The sequence below is a fragment of the Nerophis ophidion genome, linkage group LG06, assembly GCF_033978795.1.
Source record: "Nerophis ophidion isolate RoL-2023_Sa linkage group LG06, RoL_Noph_v1.0, whole genome shotgun sequence".
NCBI classification, from domain to species: Eukaryota; Metazoa; Chordata; class Actinopteri; order Syngnathiformes; family Syngnathidae; genus Nerophis; species Nerophis ophidion.
The window spans coordinates 2173657-2192269 of NC_084616.1; the positions used below are offsets into that span (position 1 = coordinate 2173657).

General features: G+C 38.6%; 1 protein-coding gene across 2 annotated transcripts in view; it reads right to left on the reverse strand.

Annotated features, from left to right (window-relative positions):
- Nucleotides 1-18010, reverse strand: part of LOC133554063 (protein RCC2 homolog) — a 25707-nt gene extending 7697 nt beyond the window's left edge. The window contains exons 1-7 of one of the 2 annotated variants that reach the window (XM_061902430.1): nucleotides 17897-18010; nucleotides 10694-10910; nucleotides 10539-10632; nucleotides 5722-5865; nucleotides 2291-2422; nucleotides 2118-2206; nucleotides 1908-2022 (exon numbers count right to left, since the gene is read on the reverse strand). In XM_061902430.1, the coding sequence (XP_061758414.1) occupies nucleotides 1908-2022; nucleotides 2118-2206; nucleotides 2291-2422; nucleotides 5722-5865; nucleotides 10539-10632; nucleotides 10694-10897 (778 nt within the window). In that variant the 5' untranslated portion in view covers nucleotides 10898-10910; nucleotides 17897-18010. Of the gene's footprint in view, nucleotides 1-1907; nucleotides 2023-2117; nucleotides 2207-2290; nucleotides 2423-5721; nucleotides 5866-10538; nucleotides 10633-10693; nucleotides 10911-17779 lie in introns of both variants that reach the window. The other variant, XM_061902431.1, reaches the window with a different exon arrangement.
- Between the last annotated feature and the right edge of the window lie 603 nt (nucleotides 18011-18613).

The following is an 18613-nucleotide window of genomic DNA, read 5'->3' on the forward strand; positions in this document are numbered from 1 at the left end:
CACACACACACACACACACACACACACACACACACACACACACACACACACACAAATAACTATGCGTTACATCCAGTCTAACTACCATAACAAATGTCCATCCATCCATGCATTTTCTACCGCTTGTCCCGTTCGGGGCTGCTGGAGCCACTCAGCTGCATTCGGGCGGAAGTGGCCACCTCATGGCAGGGCCAACACAGATAGACTGACAGCATTCACACACACATTCACACACTAGGTACTAATAATGTCCTACATTACAATCATGCTTTGATTGTCAAATATGTTTTGTATGTAATCTGTGATATTTCTACCTCAATAAATGTTTTCTGGCAGATTGAAATAAAGTGTATAGTCTTTTATAATTAGTCGAATGTTTATCAGGCTGAATAGTCCTTTTTATTGATAAATAGAAAAGGTTAATACATTGTCATGCAGCTATATGTATATCATTAACTTGTGCGAAGTGTAATGTACAGAATATCAGAAGCATTTATTCAAGTAGGAATATCAATCATCCATCAATCAAACAATGTTTACTTATATGGCCCTAAATCACGAGTGTCTCAAAGGGCTGCACAATATAAATCATAATATCACAGATTACATAAAACATTTTTGACAATGAAACCATTATCGCAACAATCCAAATTTGGAGTTATTTATGTGAGAAACAGCTGTCAAAACTAGCCCCGCCTCTGAATGCAAGTCCTCCTACTGCAGGAATAAAATTCTATATTTCCGCAAATAGAATATCTGGCAAGACAACAATGCACTGCAGGTCATTTTTTCAATGTCATTTTTATGTCCATTTTGTGTTGAGCTGTTTAATGTTTAAAACATTTCATTAAACCAAATTAATTGCCAAGTTATGGTAATAAAAACTTGAAAATTATCTGTCTAGGATACATTTATTAATGACAAAAATTATATGTATCTGCGATTAATTCTGCGCAACTATGAACTAACTGCAATTATATAATTTAATCATAAGATAGCCTTAATATTGAGGATTTATTTGATCACTTTTGTGTATTTTTTTTTAAACTGTCATTGCTCAAAAATAATACACCTAAATTAATGTTATGAATTACTTACTATGTAAGGCTCTAAATAATTCACATATTCCACTTTGAAATGTTCTGTTTTTCCTATTAAAGAGGCTTTTTACAAAAACAGCTTATAAAAAAAAAATCATACTTTATCAAAGGAAAGTCTTGAAGTTGATTTACAGATATGTAAGTGTTGAAAGTAAAACAAATATTAAATTACTCATTTTTTAACACTTTAATGACCGAGACCCTTTTGGGTCCCCGAGAGCTTTAACAATCACCAAAAACGATGGGAGCCCTAAAATATGTAATACATATTGTGTTGGTATTGACAATGAAAAATACTGGAAAAGGTTTGGACATTCCTGATTTTGACACACTGGCTTTGTTTACACTGCACACCAAATCTCTTTTTTTTTAATCTGAGTTTCTTTGCCGGTCTAAATGCGACAAAATCTGATCTTTTGGCATCAGATTCAGCCCACATCAGGACTGAAATCTGTTCAGTCCAAGCCCAAAGTAACTTAAATGTGATCCGTATATGACTTTCTCGTCATCTTTGGGCGAGCTCCATCATTCATGTGCGCGGGGAAAGATGCAGCCCGCCACAGGAAGTGGATACTTCATCACAACATCTGGTTTCAGTGAGCACGTCTTCTTTCGACAGCCAAATCTTCAGGGCATCACGAGTCAATCAATAGTGGGCAAATAATAGACTATATGTAATCAGGGTTTCCCCTCAATGTAACAATGTGGAAAAATCAGATTTTGGCCATTTTGGCCTGCAGTGTAAACAAAGTCTGAGACACACACTTTAGCCCGTCAGGAGTTAGACTTGACTGAATAGTTTCTTACCCAGCTGACCGTACTCAGGACATCCAAAGGAGTAAAGGTTGCCTTTGCAGTCCACCACCATGCTGAACTCTGCACCACACGACGCTTTCACCAAAGGTTGGCCATTGTAGCAAATCTGGACAGTCAAGACAGCAACTTTAGCATTTGGTCTGCGCTGTGTGTGTGTGTGTGTGTGTGTGTGTGTGTGTGTGTGTGTGTGTGTGCGCTTACAGGAGCTGGGCTGAGGACAGCATCAGTCTGGCTGCCTTGCCCAAGCTGACCCAGCTTGTTTTCCCCAAAGGAGTAAGCAGCACCATCATCTAAAGACAAATGGTTCTTCAAATGACGATCTGGAACTGAAGCTCCATACAACAAAAGGTATGCACAGTTGGTGACAAATGTACCCGTGAGTGCGATGGTGTGATTACGTCCGCAGGCTGCGGAGACGATCACGAGGTCCGCCAGGCCCTCGATGGGCTTGGGAGCATCGAGACGTTTGGTGTCTCCATGGCCCAGCTGGCCTTTGTCGTTACGACCTGCACAGTGAGACCAAACATAGAGGATTCCTTAGCCTGGCAAAAATATACTGACTGATATTTGAACAGGAAATCTTTTTTTAAAAGAAGGAAGGATATTCCAACACCTTTCAAACAATCCAATCATTTACACTTCAAAGGCAATAATACAACCTTTATTGTGGGCATTTGAATTAAGTTAATTCGTTTTTTTTTCTTTTTTTTTTAAACCGTTAAAACATATTTTATTTTGATAAAATTGAGGGGAAAAAATAACTATTTACTCTTGTTACAATGACATAGCAATACTATCTCTGGTATCAACAATCACCAATTAATGGATGGATCCCCTCCTACCTGCATGCGGTGTAGTGACATAGTGGTTATCTTCTAACTCTCAATCATCTACTTACTCATTTCTTCTTAACTATTTACTTTCTTCCGTACTATGCTTCAATCTACACCTATTTACAATTCTTCTCTTGTTTTAGGATAGCTTAGCAGTTAGCTTAGCTATTAGCATTCCTTATTCAAGCTTACTCTTGGTGTGTAACATGTTCAGCCTCATCTTCAAGTGATAATGCTACGTTAAAAAAAAGAAATGCAGTTTGGTTGTTGTAGTGGAGGTGATTATTATTTAATTAGTATGCACTGTAGGAGACACTATTTGCTAGTCACATGTCGGCCGGGGAACCAAACAAACAACGTCAGAAGGGACTGGAGTTTTTGATCGGCAATAATGGACATAAATAAATTGGCAATAGCAGATCATTCTTTTTCATAAAAATCAGTTTTTACCAATTGGCGGCCCATCCCTAATTGTAATGTAATTATACATACATACATACATACATACATACATACATATATATATATATATATATATATATATATATATACATACATATATACATACATACATACACATATATATATATATATATATATATATATATATATATATATATACATACATATATATATATATATATACATACATACATACATATATATATATATACATACATATATATATATATATATATATATATATATATATATATATATATATATATATATATATATATATATATATATATATATATATATATATATATATATATATATATTATATATTTATTAGGGATGCACCGATTAATCGGTAACCGAATATATTCGGCCGAATATGGCAAAAAAAGCCACATTCGGCCTTCGGTGGAATGAGTTCAAAACAAGGCCGAATAGTGGCGTGTGACAATTTTTTGACGCGGTGACGCAATCAACCAACGTGCGGTGACGTTGGGATATGTTGTGTACCTGTATAAGTGTATGAGGTTACATGCACACACTTATTGAGATTTAGTGGGGCCTCTGTTTACATTATTAGCATGTTGTGTAGGCTACCTGTATAAGTGTATGAGGTTACAAGCACACACTTATTGAGATTTACTTGAGCCTTCTGTTTACATTATTAACATATCTACTGTGGCTAAGCAGACTTTTGCCAAAAGGACAATAATTCATTTGTTGTTGGTTTATCCACTTTAATGCACTTTATTTTTTTTGGAATGCATGTTTTGTTTGAAGGCCTAATATAAATGAAAAACTTTGTGCTTTTTTTGAAAAGCAAATGCTACTGGAATCTTGAAAAAATGTCAATATTCAATAAAAAAATACTTTATTTGAAAAACATGTCTAAATATTTATTCTAGGCTATTTATGCAATATAAAAAAAATTGTGAAAAACTGCATTCATTATTCGGTATTCGGCCAAGCGTTTAAATTTTATTCAGCTTCGGCTACAAATTTTCATTTCGGTGCATCCCTAATATATATATATATATATATATATATATATATATATATATATATAAAAAATGACTCATATCCTTATAAATGTCAGCTTATACATTCCAGAAGGTAATGCACGCCATACCCATGATAGTGAGATCAACATCTCAATAAAAACTCCTCAGGTTGTATACAACTAGGATGACAGGGGATGCAAAACAATAACAGTGCAATACGTTTTCATAACATGGTCACTACTGCCTACTTTGTCTTGTTATATTCTTATTTTACTGTTATATTGTTATTCCCATTTTATTCTTATTGTGAAATTATTCTCTGCATTTGACCCATCACCCCTTGATCACCCCCTGGGAGGTGAGAGGAGCAGTGAGCAGCAGCAGTGCCGCACCCGGGAATCATTTATGGTGATTTAACCCCCAATTCCAACACTTAATGCACCGAGTGTTGTTAAAAGGAATGGCCATGTAGCACACTGGTAAAAATACCCCTCTGGCTACTTTTTAAAAATTCTGAGTTCATGACTGTTTGTAAAAAAAAAAAAAAAAAAATGGAAGCGTCTCAGCATGAAGACGAAATATCTTGTCTTTGCAGTCTATTCAGTTGAATATAAGTTGAAAATGATTTGTTGTATTCTATTTTTATTTAGCATTTACACAAGGGGACAACTTCACTGCTTTTGGCTTTAGTATGTATATTTTGGTTGGATACTAGTTTTGGGGGACAATAACAGTTGACATGTGTTTGATGGTATTTTTGGACTGTATATGTCAAAAATTCAATAAACCAATGTTTTAAAAAACTGTACATAAAATTAGAATGAAAAATAGCACTTATTATACAGTGGTTTACAGCCCCAGTGTTAACGTTTAGACAAAAGTGTATATTATATATATAGTATTTATATAGGTGTGTGTGTGTGTTTTTTGGGTATATGCATGTGTGTATATATTATATATATATATATATATATATATACATATATATATGTATATCCATATATATATGGATTGTATATATGTACACATATATACAATCCATATATATATATATATATATGGATTGTATATATGTGTACATATATGTGTGTGTTGTGTATAAATGTGTGTGTGCATATGTATATATGTAAGTGTGTGTGAATTTAAATGTATTATATATAGATGATATATAGCATCTATGCAGCAACCACTGAATTGAATTATATTATATGTATTATTGTATTATATATTGTGTATATATATATTGTATATGTATAGAGGTGGGACCAAATAAGTTAACTTCTTCCCACTCCCTTTTGAGCCAATCTTGACATCTACAAAAGATTAGTCACATGTAATGTTTTCAATGTAGGTGTAAAAATAATGTGTATATATATATATATATATATATATATATTTCTTTTGTATTTAATGTCATTGTTTTGTTTTGTTTGCATGGCTCAAAATAAACCATTCATTCATTCAGTGTGTACAAAGATCCAGTACAGAGAATATCCCTTCCTGGTGACTCACCCCAGCTCCACAGCTTGCCCTCGGTGGTTATGAGAAGACTGTGAGCCGCACATGGACCAGATATCACACTGCTGACCAGAACGTCGTTGAGACAGCCGTAGCGGTGCGGACCCCACAAATTCTGGCCCAGGTTGCGGAAAGCCGCTGCAAGAAAAGATCTCACAATTAAATCTAGTTGGGCGGCATTTGAAATAACTTTAACGCCACATTGACATTTGGGGTAAACGGTAACTTCCCTGCAAACATTTCATCTTCCCCTCCTTATTATGTTTGCTAAACATTTTTGAAAGATGGACCATTTCTTTATTTTAGTTGTAGCATTGCACTTTTCTTTATCACAGCTACAACACTCACATCTTGGGGCAGGTTTAGGTACAAACTAGGGCTGAGCGATAAAACAATATCTGACTATATGGCCGTAGAAACGTAAACAATATCAACATAAAATGTTTATTTGTCTTTCTTCTTGGTGCAGGTGAAGTATGGAAGCAAGGTTGGCTGCATGAACAAAGGCACTCGCTCTGTGGTAACTGAGCAACACAGGAAGTGATGGCTAACAGCCAATCAGGTAAGAGTACCAACTACCATATTTGGTTGCGCCATCTTGTTGTCTTATGGTTGATTCTTTGCATGGAGTGAGAAGAGAAGGTAAAAATAAAGAAATTGTGGCTAAAGCAGGAAAAGTCACCTGGACAGTATGGCACTTTTTGGGATTTTTTTTAAAAAAGTACCGTAGTCAGACCAATGTGGTCTGTAATTGATGCAAGGCAAGGCGACTAATATCACAACACCTTAGTTGCACTCAGCCTTTAGAGCACAGCTGTTACTTACTGGCACTAAACCTGCAGAAAATACTCCTCAAGTTTCTCTATGTTTACATTTTCACACTTTGCACTATGTTCTTACACATTTCTTACATATTCACGATTTTTAACAGGTTATTGTAAGTGTTCAATGTGATTTTACTATTTTGTTTACACTGTTTTCCATGTTTGTGTTGACATTTCCTTTCCGCCTTGATAGCTGAGAGGAAGATAATCAGAGAAAGGTGAAAGTATGTATTCAGTTGATATATTTTTCTCCTGGTTCTTATTTTCGATAGGTAAAAAAGTATAATAATATTCATCCATCATCTTCCGCTTATCCGAGGTCGGGTCGCGGGGGCAGCAGCCTAAGCAGGGAAGCCCAGACTTCCCTCTCCCCAGCCACTTCGTCTAGCTCTTCCCGGGGGATCCCGAGGCGTTCCCAGGCCAGCCGGGAGACATAGTCTTCCCAACGTGTCCTGGGTCTTCCCCGTGGCCTCCTACTGGCTGGACGTGCCCTAAACACCTCCCTAGGGAGGCGTTCGGGTGGCATCCTGACCAGATGCCCGAACCACCTCATCTGGCTCCTCTCTATGTGGAGGAGCAGCGGCTTTACTTTGAGTTCCTCCCGGATGACAGAGCTTCTCACCCTATCTCTAAGGGAGAGACCCGCCACACGGCGGAGGAAACTCATTTGGGCCGCTTGTACCCGTGATCTTATCCTTTCGGTCATGACCCAAAGCTCATGACCATAGGTGAGGATGGGAACGTAGATCGATCGGTAAATTGAGAGCTTTGCCTTCCGGCTCAACTCCTTCTTCCCCACAACGGATCGATACAACGTTCGCATTACTGAAGACGCCGCACCGATCCGCCTGTCGATCTCACGATCCACTCTTCCCCCACTCATGAACAAGACTCCTAGGTACTTGAACTCCTCCACTTGGGGCAGGGTCTCCTCCCCAACCCGGAGATGGCACTCCACCCTTTTCCGGGCGAGAACCATGGACTCGGACTTGGAGGTGCGGATTCTCATTCCGGTCGCTTCACACTCGGCTGCAAACCGATCCAGTGATCGGTTCGCATTATAATATTATAATAATATTATTAATAATAATAGATTTTATTTGTAAAAGCACTTTACATTGAGCAAACAACCTCAAAGTTCTACATTGCATTTAAAAAAAAACAAAAAAAAAACAATAGAACCACAAATAGCTGCCACCAACAAGTAAAATAAATAGTAAAATAAAAAATTAAAACTTTAACAAACTAATAGCTATAACTAGCACACGTCTAAAAAAAAATGTTTGTGCTTTTTTTAAAAGGGTTTTTAAGCATTTTTTAAAAGCCTCCACAGTCTGTGGTTCCCTCATGTGGTCAGGGAGAGTGTTCCACGGTGGAACAGAAAGCCCGCTCTCTCATAGTTTGGAGCTTTGTCCTCGGAGGTTAGCCTGTCCGGAGTGGATGTGTCGTGTGGAGGATTTTGGGGTGAGCAGTTCATTGAGGTAGAGGGGGGCATTTAATAACAACACAACTATCCATATCGCCCATCCGTAATACAAACAACATAATCACATGTAAAAAAAAAAAAAAAAAAAGCTATGGTTCCTCTGTGGTTGGTGAGGGTAAGCAAAAAAAAAAAAGAAAGAAGGTGTGCATGTTTATTGTATGTGCAGGTGAGAAATGGTAATTAGGGCTGCAGTATATAAAGCCTTCAGCCAGTCTTTGTCTAAGCAGCTGCTCTACATGACAAGCAACACCCCCAATCACAACAAAGAACATTTATGTGGCAAAGAAGAGGATCCAGCAGGGGGAGGGGTGTGCAGCATATGAATAGACATTAGTGTGGCCAGCATTGCCTCTTCTTACTGATTCAACACCAACTGTATGCATCCTAAACATCCTCCTCCTGGTGTCATGTCATGCTCTCTTCTCAAGTCTTAGTTACTACTGATGACGCGGTCCTTTGGAGAAATACACCGGCAGCTGTTTAACATGCAGAGAAACTAGTTGTTGTTAGACTTGGTCATAAAGCGGTCATAAACTTCCCCTGCAGCTCATTGGAAACAAACATGGCGTCCATTGACTGGGACTTCTTCAAACATTCCGTGAAGAGGGAAAGAAATATTGTACTTCAACACGTAAAACCAGACATGGCAGCATGTTTAAAAAGTGAAACAAAGTCTGCCAGAGATGACTTAGCCGATAAAACGATAAATACCGTATTTCCTTGAATTGCCGCCGGCACGTAATATGCGCCTGCCTTAAATTACTGCCTGGTCAAACTCGCTTCCCAAAATTATTAGCGCATGCTTACTATTACCGCCGGGTCAAATTCGAAATGCATGCGTTCGGCCGGCACACAGACAGCATGGTGTAAAGGCGACGCGATGACATGTTGTAAAGGAGTGGTCCTCAACCACCGGGCCGCAGAATTATTTTTATTTTTATTTTTTTTTAATTTGAAAAAATAATTTCACTGCATGCTGGGGTGAGAAGAGGTTTTAAAATGATTAGCGCCTGCTTACTTTTACCGCATGCCTTGAATAAGCGTAGGCGTGAGAAGAAGTTTTAAATTAATCAGCGCCCTGGCGGCTATTCAAGGAAATACGGTATATATTGAGATAAGACACGCGACCAATATTAATATAAAATGCGTATGATAAAACATTCAATATTTTTTTTTACTTCTGTGTCGAGAGAAAGGTGAAGTATGGAAGCAAGCTGTCTGGTAACTGAGCAACGCAGGAAGTGATCAGTGGGCGTGACACACTAACAGCCAATCAGGTAACAGTATCAACTATCAGGTTTGGTTCATTCTTTGCATGGAGTGAGAAGAGAAAGTCAAAATTAAGAAATTCTGGCTAAAAGAGGAAAAGTCACCCGGACAGTATGGAATATGTTCAAAGAGACCGTAGTCAGACCAAAGTGGTGTACATGATGCAACCAACACACCACCTTAGCCATGCTCACCCTTTACAGCACTGATTCTCAACCTTTTTTCACTCATCTACCCCCTGTCAACATGTTTGTCATTCAAGTACCCCCTCATCACAGCAAAGCATTTTTGGTTGAAAAAAGGAGAGAAAGAAGTAAAATACAGCACTATGTCATCAGTTTCTGATTTATTAAATTGTATAACAGTGCAAAATATTGCTCATTTGTAGTGGTCTTTCTTCAACTATAAAAATAACTAAAAAACTTGTTGAAAAATAAACAAGTGATTCAATTATAAATAAAGATTTCTAATCATCAACTTAAAGTGTCCTCTTTGGGGATTGTAATAGAGATCCATCAACTTCATTCTAAACATTTATTCACAAAAAAAGAAATCTTTAACATCAATATTTATGGAACATGTCCACAAAGAATCTAGCTGTCAACACTGAATATTGCATTGTTGCATTTTTTTTCATAGTTTATTTTGTTGATTATTCAATAAATATATTTATAAGGATTTTTAAATTATTGCTATTTTTAGAATATTTTTGAAAAATCTCCCGTCCCCCCATTTGAGAACCACTGCTTTAGAGCACAGCTGACACTTCCTGCCACTAAACTTGTAGAAAATAGTTCTTCTCAGATTTCTATGTTTACATTTTATGAAGCATTTCTAACCTATTCCTTATTTTAGCATCTTCATTTTAAGAGCTTATTGTTAAGTGTTCCATGTGATTTTAACATGTTTACATTGTTTAGGTGTTCTCCATGCTGGTGTTGACATTTTCCCCGTTCTGCTATGAAGTGAGGAAGGTTACATTAGAAATAAATTAGTTTACATTTAATATGTTTCTAGAGGTCCTTCTTTTCAATCCGAGCCTAAGCAGACCTCCCTCTCCCCAGCCAGTTGGGAGACGTGGTCTCCCCAGCGTGTCCTGGGTCTAAGTACCTCAGCTGGCTTCCTCTCCATATTATCCTGTCATTATTTTCCACAGGTCATCAAAATATCAGCAACAATTGATATATATATTGTGTCCTATTTAATCATTGTTCAGCTCTGGGGTATTTTACCTTGTTGTTTTGGCACTTCTTTCCTTCCATTCAAATCCCAGTTTGTTGCTCCAAATATGACCAGTTGACCTTTGACCTTGGGGCATTCCAGTTTCTGTGGAGAGAAGAAGCGATGAGGAGAGCTGGCTGGAAAAGAGGAATGCAAGCAGACTGACAATCTTCTCCTTGACGTCGTCGGCCACAGTGATGGGCTGCAGAGAGGACTTGGTGGAGGTCTTGCCCGGCTTCTTGTTGTTCTCCTGCTCGTCGTAGTCAAACTCGTCGTCGCTGCTAAACTCTCTCTCCTTTTTTTTGCCGCTCGCCCTCTTTCTCTTCATCCCTCCATTTCCGGAAACGTCCGTCACCTTCTTGCGTGGCATTTTCCCTGGCTGTCTGTGGGGAAACACGGCCTATTGGGTAGTGTACACCACTCTTTTTTGACATGTTTTGAGGCAAGACACGTTTCTTTTCATTAAAAAGTACAAAGGCACACCACCAGCAGAAAAGGTTAAAAAATGAAACTCCACCAGGTCGTCATGGCTTATTTTGAGTTTGTTGGTGTTTTCCTGTGGGTAGTGTTTTAGTTCTTGTCTTGCGCTCTTACTTTGGTGGCCCTTCCTTATTATTGGTATTTTCCTGTAGCACTTTCATGTCTTCCTTTGAGCGATATTCCGCGCACCTGCTTTGTGTTAGCAAGCAATTGACTGATTGATTGAAACTTTTATTAGTAGATTGCACAGTACAGTACATATTCCGTGCAATTGACCACTTAATAGTAACACCCCAATACGTTTTTCAACTTGTTAATCAATTCATGGTAAAGACTATTGCAGTTGTTGCTATAATTCTTTGTGTGGACATTGTTGATTGTCATGTGTACTTTGTGGACGCAGTAAGTTTTTGCTGTCGTCCAGCATTCTGTTTCTGTTTACTTTGTAGCCAGTTTAGTTTTACTTTTGTTTTGCATAGCCTTTTCCTTTCCCTATTGTTCATTTTTGGTTCAAGCATTACATAGCCTTTTACCTGCACCCTGCCTCCCGCTGTTGTCTGCATATTGGGATCACAACAAACTAGGGATGCACCGAAATGAAAATTTGTGGCCGAAGGCCGAATACCGAATAATGAATGCAGTTTTTCACAATTTTTTTAATATTGCATAAATAGCCTAGAATAAATATTTAGACATGTTTTTCAAATAAAGTATTTTTTATTGAATATTGAAATGTTTTTAATATTCCATTAGCCTTTGCTTTTCAAAAAAAGCACAAAGTTTTTCATTTATATTAGTCCTTCAAACAAAACATGCATTCCCCAAAAAAATTAAAGTGCATTAACGTGGATAAACCCACAACAAATGAATTATTGTCCTTTTGGCAAAAGTCTGCTTAGCCACAGCTAATAATGTAAACAGAAGGCTTAAGTAAATCTCAATTAAGTGTGTGCTTGTAACCTCATACACTTATACAGGTAGCCTACACAACAGGCTAATAATGTAAACAGAGGCCCCACTAAATCTCAATAAGTGTGTGCTTGTAACCTCATACACTTATACAGGTAGCCTACACAACAGGCTAATAAGGTAAACAGAGGCCCCACTAAATCTCAATAAGTGTGTGCTTGTAACCTCATACACTTATACAGGTAGCCTACACAACAGGCTAATAAGGTAAACAGAGGCCCCACTAAATCTCAATAAGTGTGTGCTTGTAACCTCATACACTTATACAGGTAGCCTACACAACAGGCTAATAAGGTAAACAGAAGACTCAGGTAAATCTCAATAAGTGTGTGCTTGTAACCTCATACACTTATACAGGTAGCCTACACAACAGGCTAATAATGTAAACAGAGGCCCCACTAAATCTCAACAAGTGTGTGCTTGTAACCTCATACACTTATACAGGTACACAACATATCCCAACGTCACTGCACGTTGGTTGATTGCGTCACCGCGTCAAAAACTTCCGTCACATGCCACTATTCGGCCTTGTTTTTAACTCATTCCACCGAAGGCCGAATGTGGCTTTTTTTGCCATATTCGGCCGAATATATTCGGTTACCGATTAATCGGTGCATCCCTACAACAAACCATCCTCGTCTCACTCGACACATTCCAACTTTTACAAAGCAATAAAGTACCAGCTGCCACAGACACTAAGCAACGGCACATTATTTGCAGATTATAATTATTGATTTTCCAAAAATATTTTTGGGACCAATTAGGTGAAGTTGCATAATTTCTCACGGCACACCAAAGAATATCTGACGGCACACTAGTGTGGTTGAAAAACACTGGTGTACATAGTGATGGAGTGCAGCAAACACAGGGTCACATGACAAACACCAACGTGCATGAGGTCTGGACTTTATTTTATGAAGATACTTGCTGGTCCTTCTAGTTGAATAATACTGCAAACATTGCTCTCAGTCAGGCTTTGGCATGTACATCACACATGCGATAAATATATCACATAATGTAAGGCAGCCTCGGCGATAACGCTATATTTGCTATATAAATAAACTTTTCAAAACTGGTTACAATACAAATTACATCATTTCTGGTGATATTTTCTTAAAAACTATTAACTACTTTTTTATTTACTGTTAGTATCTGATTAATTCTTGCTGTAACATGTTTCTATAATTATATTATTCTTATGTTGTTGGATATTTGACATTTGTTTTAGACAATACTATCGATGTGATATCAAGTAGTTAAGAGTATTAGTCATACCGATACTGATCATTAAATGAGCACTTTTTAAGTAATTATATTCAGACAAGAACACAGGATTACGTAAAAATATCAATTAAATATTCAAATTATTAACTACTTTTGGCTAATTCTTTGGTTTGGCCCTTAAAGTCTTGCTGGGTCCAGAGACTTTTTTTCCTGAGTTTAACTGTAACAAAAAAACAGCTATTTTTGGATAGTAAAAAATATTCTGACTCAGTGTGGTATTGACCTGATACTATAACTACTTGGTATCGTTACTGTCAATTTGTATCGATCCGCACACCTTTGTTTACCTTCAAGAGCTCTAGCTTGCGGTTAGCATATCTTCCTACGGCAGGGGTCGGCAACCCGCGGCCCTTTAGCGCCGCCCTAGTGGCTCTCTGGAGCTTTTTCAAAAATGTATGAAAAATGGAAATGATGAAGGGAAAAAAAACACATTTTTTGTTTTAATATAGTTTCTGTAGGAGGACAACCATGACACAAACCTCCCTAATTGCTATAAAGCACACTGTTTATATTAAACATGCTTCACTGATTCGAGCATTTGGCAAGCGTCGTTTTGTCCTACTAATTTTGGCGATCCTTGAACTCACCCTAGTTTGTTGACATGCAAAACTTTCTCCGACTTTCTAAGACGTGATTTATCCCACTTCTTTTTCTGTCTCATTTTGTCCACCAAACTAATGACGTTGAGTTTTGTTGATGTTATTGACTTGTGTGGCGTGCTAATCAGACATGTTTGGTCACCGCATGACTGCAAGCTAATCGATGCTAACATGCTATTTAGGCTAGCTGTATGTACATATTGCATCATTATGCCTCATTTGTAGCTATATTTGAGCTCATTTAGTTTCATTTAAGTCCTCATAATTCAATTTATATCTCATGACACTATCTGTATGTAATATGGCTTTTAATTTTTAGCGGCTCCAGACAGATTTGTTTTTGTATTTTTGGTCCAATATGGCTCTTTCAACATATTGGGTTGCCGACCCCCGTCCTACGGTATGTAGTGCACCATGTTTAGGTACTCCTCGTCCTCCAGTGATAATGGTATTTGTAGTACATATAGTTTATTTGAGGGTGAGGATTGCTGACTTAGAAGCGGCTTTGCACTGTGGAGGGACATTAGCCGCTAGCTAGAATGCGATTCTGTTCGCTTTCGGGGTGAAATTAGCGCGTCAACATGCATTATCACGATATCTAATGGTGCTTCTTTGTCTTTGGTATCGTTACATCCTTTAATGTCGATATAGTTTTGACTCTTCATTGGAAGTGTGAAAATTTCACTTAAATTGACACTAAACGTTGCGGAAAGTTTGCTTTAAAGACCTACTGAAAGCCACTACTAGCGACCACACAGTCTGATAGTTTATACATCAATGATGAAATATTAACATTGCAACATAATGTTAGTTTATTAAATTGCAATTTTAAATTTCGCGCCGAAGTATCCTGCTGAAACGTCGTGGTATGATAACGCGTACGCGTGACGTCACGCATTGTAGAGGACAGTTTGTTCCAGCACCGTTCACAGCTATAAGTCATCTGTTTTTATCACATAATTCCACAGTATTCTGGACATCTGTGTTGCTGAATCTTTTGCAATTTGTTCAATTAATAATGGAGACGTCAAAGAAGAAAGCTGTAGGTGGGAAGCGGTGTATTGCGTCCGCCTTTAGCAACACAAACACAACCGGTGTTTCATTGTTTACATTCCCGAAAGATGACGGTGAAGCTTTACTATGGAACAGAGCGGTCAAGCGAACACGGTTGAATTGGACCACACACACAAAGTACAGTGTATTATGTAGCCATCATTTCGAAAGATCGTGTTTCGATGAGGGTCCTTTGCGAAGGGCAGAGATGGGCATCGCCACCACCCATCGACTGGTGCTGAAGAAAGGAGCGGGGCCGACCTTCAGGTAGTACAGGTACGACCATATAATCTCACTAAAACACTAGTAACACAATAAGCAGATAAGGGATTTTCCAGAATTATCCTAGTAAATGTGTCTAATAACATCTGAATCGCTCCCACTGCAATTGCCTTTTTTTTTCTTTTTTCTAGTCCTTCACTCTAAATTTTGTCCTCCATGAATCTTTCATCCTCATTCAAATTAATGGGGAAATTTTTGCTTTCTCGGTCCGAATCGCTCTCGCTGCTGGTGGCCATGATTGTAAACAATGCTCAGATGTGAGGAGCTCCACAACCCGTGACGTCACGCGCACATCGTCTGCTACTTCCGGTACAGGCAAGGCTTTTTTATCAGCGCCAAAAGTTGCGAACATAATCGTGGATGTTCTCTACTAAATCCTTTCAGCAAAAATATGGTGAAATGATGAAGTATGACACATAGAATGGAGCTGCTATCCCCGTTTAAATACGAACATCTCATTTCAGTAGGACTTTAAACTTTCCTTGCATGTTGGCTACTTTGATGAAAGAGTTGATGATTTAGACAAAGTTAGATGACATCTGCTGGAAGCTCAAATGCAGATGATTGAAAAAGTGTCCATTAAAGTTGGATCTTTTCCTTCAACTAAAGTTGACTTTGTCCTCGTCTCTTTCGTGTACAAGCATGGAGAGGTTAAAGAGCAGGATAAAAAAGGTTATAGAGCAGGATAAAGAAGGTTATAGAGCAGGATAGAGAAGTTTAAAGAGCAGTAAAAGTGCTTGGATGTAACAAAGGTTAAAGAGCACTAAAAGTGCTAAGATGTAACAATGGTTAAAGAGCAGGATAAAGAAGGTTAAAGAGCAGTAAAAGTGCTAAGATCTAACAAATGTTAAAGAGCAGGATAAAGAAGGTTAAAGAGCAGGATGAAGAAGGTTAAAGAGCAGTAAAAGTGCTTTGATGTAAAAGGTTAAAGAGCAGTAAAAGTGCTAAGATGTAACAAAGGTTAAAGAGCAGGTTAAATAAGGTGAAAGAGCAGGATAAAGAAGGTTAAAGAGCAGGATAAAGAAGGTTACAGAGCAATAAAAGTGCTGCGATGTAACAAAGGTGAAAGAGCAGGATAAAGAAGGTTAAAGAGCAGGATAAAGAAGGTTAAAGAGCAGGATGAAGAAGGTTAAACAGCAGGATAAAGAAGGTTGAAGAGCAGGATAAAGAAGGTTAAAGTGCAATAAAAGTGCTGCGATGTAACAAAGGTGAAAGAGCAGGATAAAGAAGGTGAAAGAGCAGGATAAAGAAGGTTAAAGAGCAGTAAAAGTGTTGCGATGTAACAAAGGTGAAAGAGCAGGATGAAGAAGGTTAAAGAGCAGGATAAAGAAGGTTAAAGAGCAGGATAAAGAAGGTTGAAGCGCGGTAAAAGTGCTAAGAGGTAACAAAGGTGAAAGAGCAGGATAAATAAGGTTAAAGAGCAGTAAAAGTGCTGCGATGTAACAAAGGTTAAAGAGCAGGATAAAGAAGGTTAAAGAGCAGGATAAAGAATGTTAAAGAGCAGGATAAAAAAGGTTAAAGCGCGGTAAAAGTGCTGCGATGTAACAAAGGTTAAAGAGCAGGATAAAGAAGGTGAAAGAGCAGGATAAAGAAGGTTAAAGAGCAAGATAAAGAAGGTTAAAGCGCGGTAAAAGTGCTAAGAGGTAACAAAGGTTAAAGAGCAGGATAAAGAAGGTGAAAGAGCAGGACAAAGAAGGTTAAAGAGCAGGATAAAGAAGGTTAAAGAGCAGTAAAAGTGCTGCGATGTAACAAAGGTGAAAGAGCAGGATGAAGAAGGTTAAAGAGCAGGATAAAGAAGGTTAAAGAGCAGGATAAAGAAGGTTAAAGAGCAGGATAAAGAAGGTTAAAGAGCAGGATAAAGAAGGTTAAAGAGCAGTAAAAGTGTTGCGATGTAACAAAGGTGAAAGAGCAGGACAAAGAAGGTTAAAGAGCAGGATAAAGAAGGTTAAAGAGGAGTAAAAGTGCTAAGATCTAACAAAGGTGAAAGAGCAGGATAAAGAAGGTGAAAGAGCAGGATGAAGAAGGTGAAACAGCAGGATTAAGAAGGTGAAAGAGCAGGATAAAGAAGGTTAAAGAGCAGTAAAAGTGCTGCGATGTAACAAAGGTTAAAGAGCAGGATAAAGAAGGTGAAAGAGCAGGATAAATAAGGTTAAAGAGCAGAATAAAGAATGTTAAAGCGCGGTAAAAGTGCTAAGAGGTAACAGAGGTTAAAGAGCAGGATAAAGAAGGTGAAAGAGCAGGATAAAGAAGGTTAAAGAGCAGGATAAAGACGGTTAAAGAGCAGGATAAAGAAGGTTAAAGAGCAGGCTAAAGAATGTTAAAGCGCGGTAAAAGGTAACAAAGGTTGCAGCGTGTCGCCGCTAGCTTGGCGGACTCTTTGTTCGCAGCTAACAAGCTAACAGGCGCCAACTGCCGGACTTTACCACGAGCAGCCGCCACATGAAAGACGGCAGCTTTGAAAGTTTAGGAAAATGATCAAAAGCAGTCTTTGTCCTCTTTTATGACGTCATGGTTGCAAAGGATGATCAAGCTAACGTCGCCGCGTCAAGCTAACGCTGAATAAAGAAGACACAAAGTTTACAAACATTGTCAGGACGTCACTCTGGTGTCACGTAGGAGCGCGCGGGCAGTGCGGACACTCCAAGGGAGCCAACTTGTCACATTTAGGAGAGGAAAAGAAGAGAAATGTAAGTACAACTCACTTCCTGCTTCTCCGCGTCCAAGTCCGCTTTGATTGATGGGAACAAAAGACGCCGCACTCTACTTCCGCGTCACGTGGTCACGGGGCCGTCATCTACGTCATCTTTATACTCATTTCTTTAGGGGGGGCGTGGCTCTTTGGGGGGAGCCCCTCCCTTCGGAAGACTATTTCATCAAAGACACAATGACTACTCAGCTCACTTTTCACATTCTCAAAGTCCTTCCATCCATCCATTTACTACCGCTTGTCCCTTTTGGGGTGGCGGGGGTGCTGGAGCCTGTCTCAGCTGCATTGGGGCGGACGGCAGCGTACACCCTGGACAAGTCGCCTACCTCATCGCGGGATTTTCAAAATAATATGAAAAAAAACTTTCAAAAGAGGAATAAAATAGATTAAATGTAAGCAGGAGATAAAAGAGGTCAATCAATCAATGTTTACTCATGCAGCCCTGAATCACCAGTGTCTCAAAGGGCTGCACGAGCCACAACCACATCCTGGGCTGATCAGATCCCACATCAGGGCAAGGAAAAACTCAACCCAATGGGATGACAATGAGAAACCTTGGAGGGGACCACAGATGTCAGGAAAAAACACAAGAGGCTATATCATCCCTACAAGCCTGTTTCACAATTTTCCGTGTGTGTGTGTGTATATATACATATATCCATCCATTTTCTACCGCTTATTCCCTTTGGGGTTGCAAAGGGCACTGGTGCCT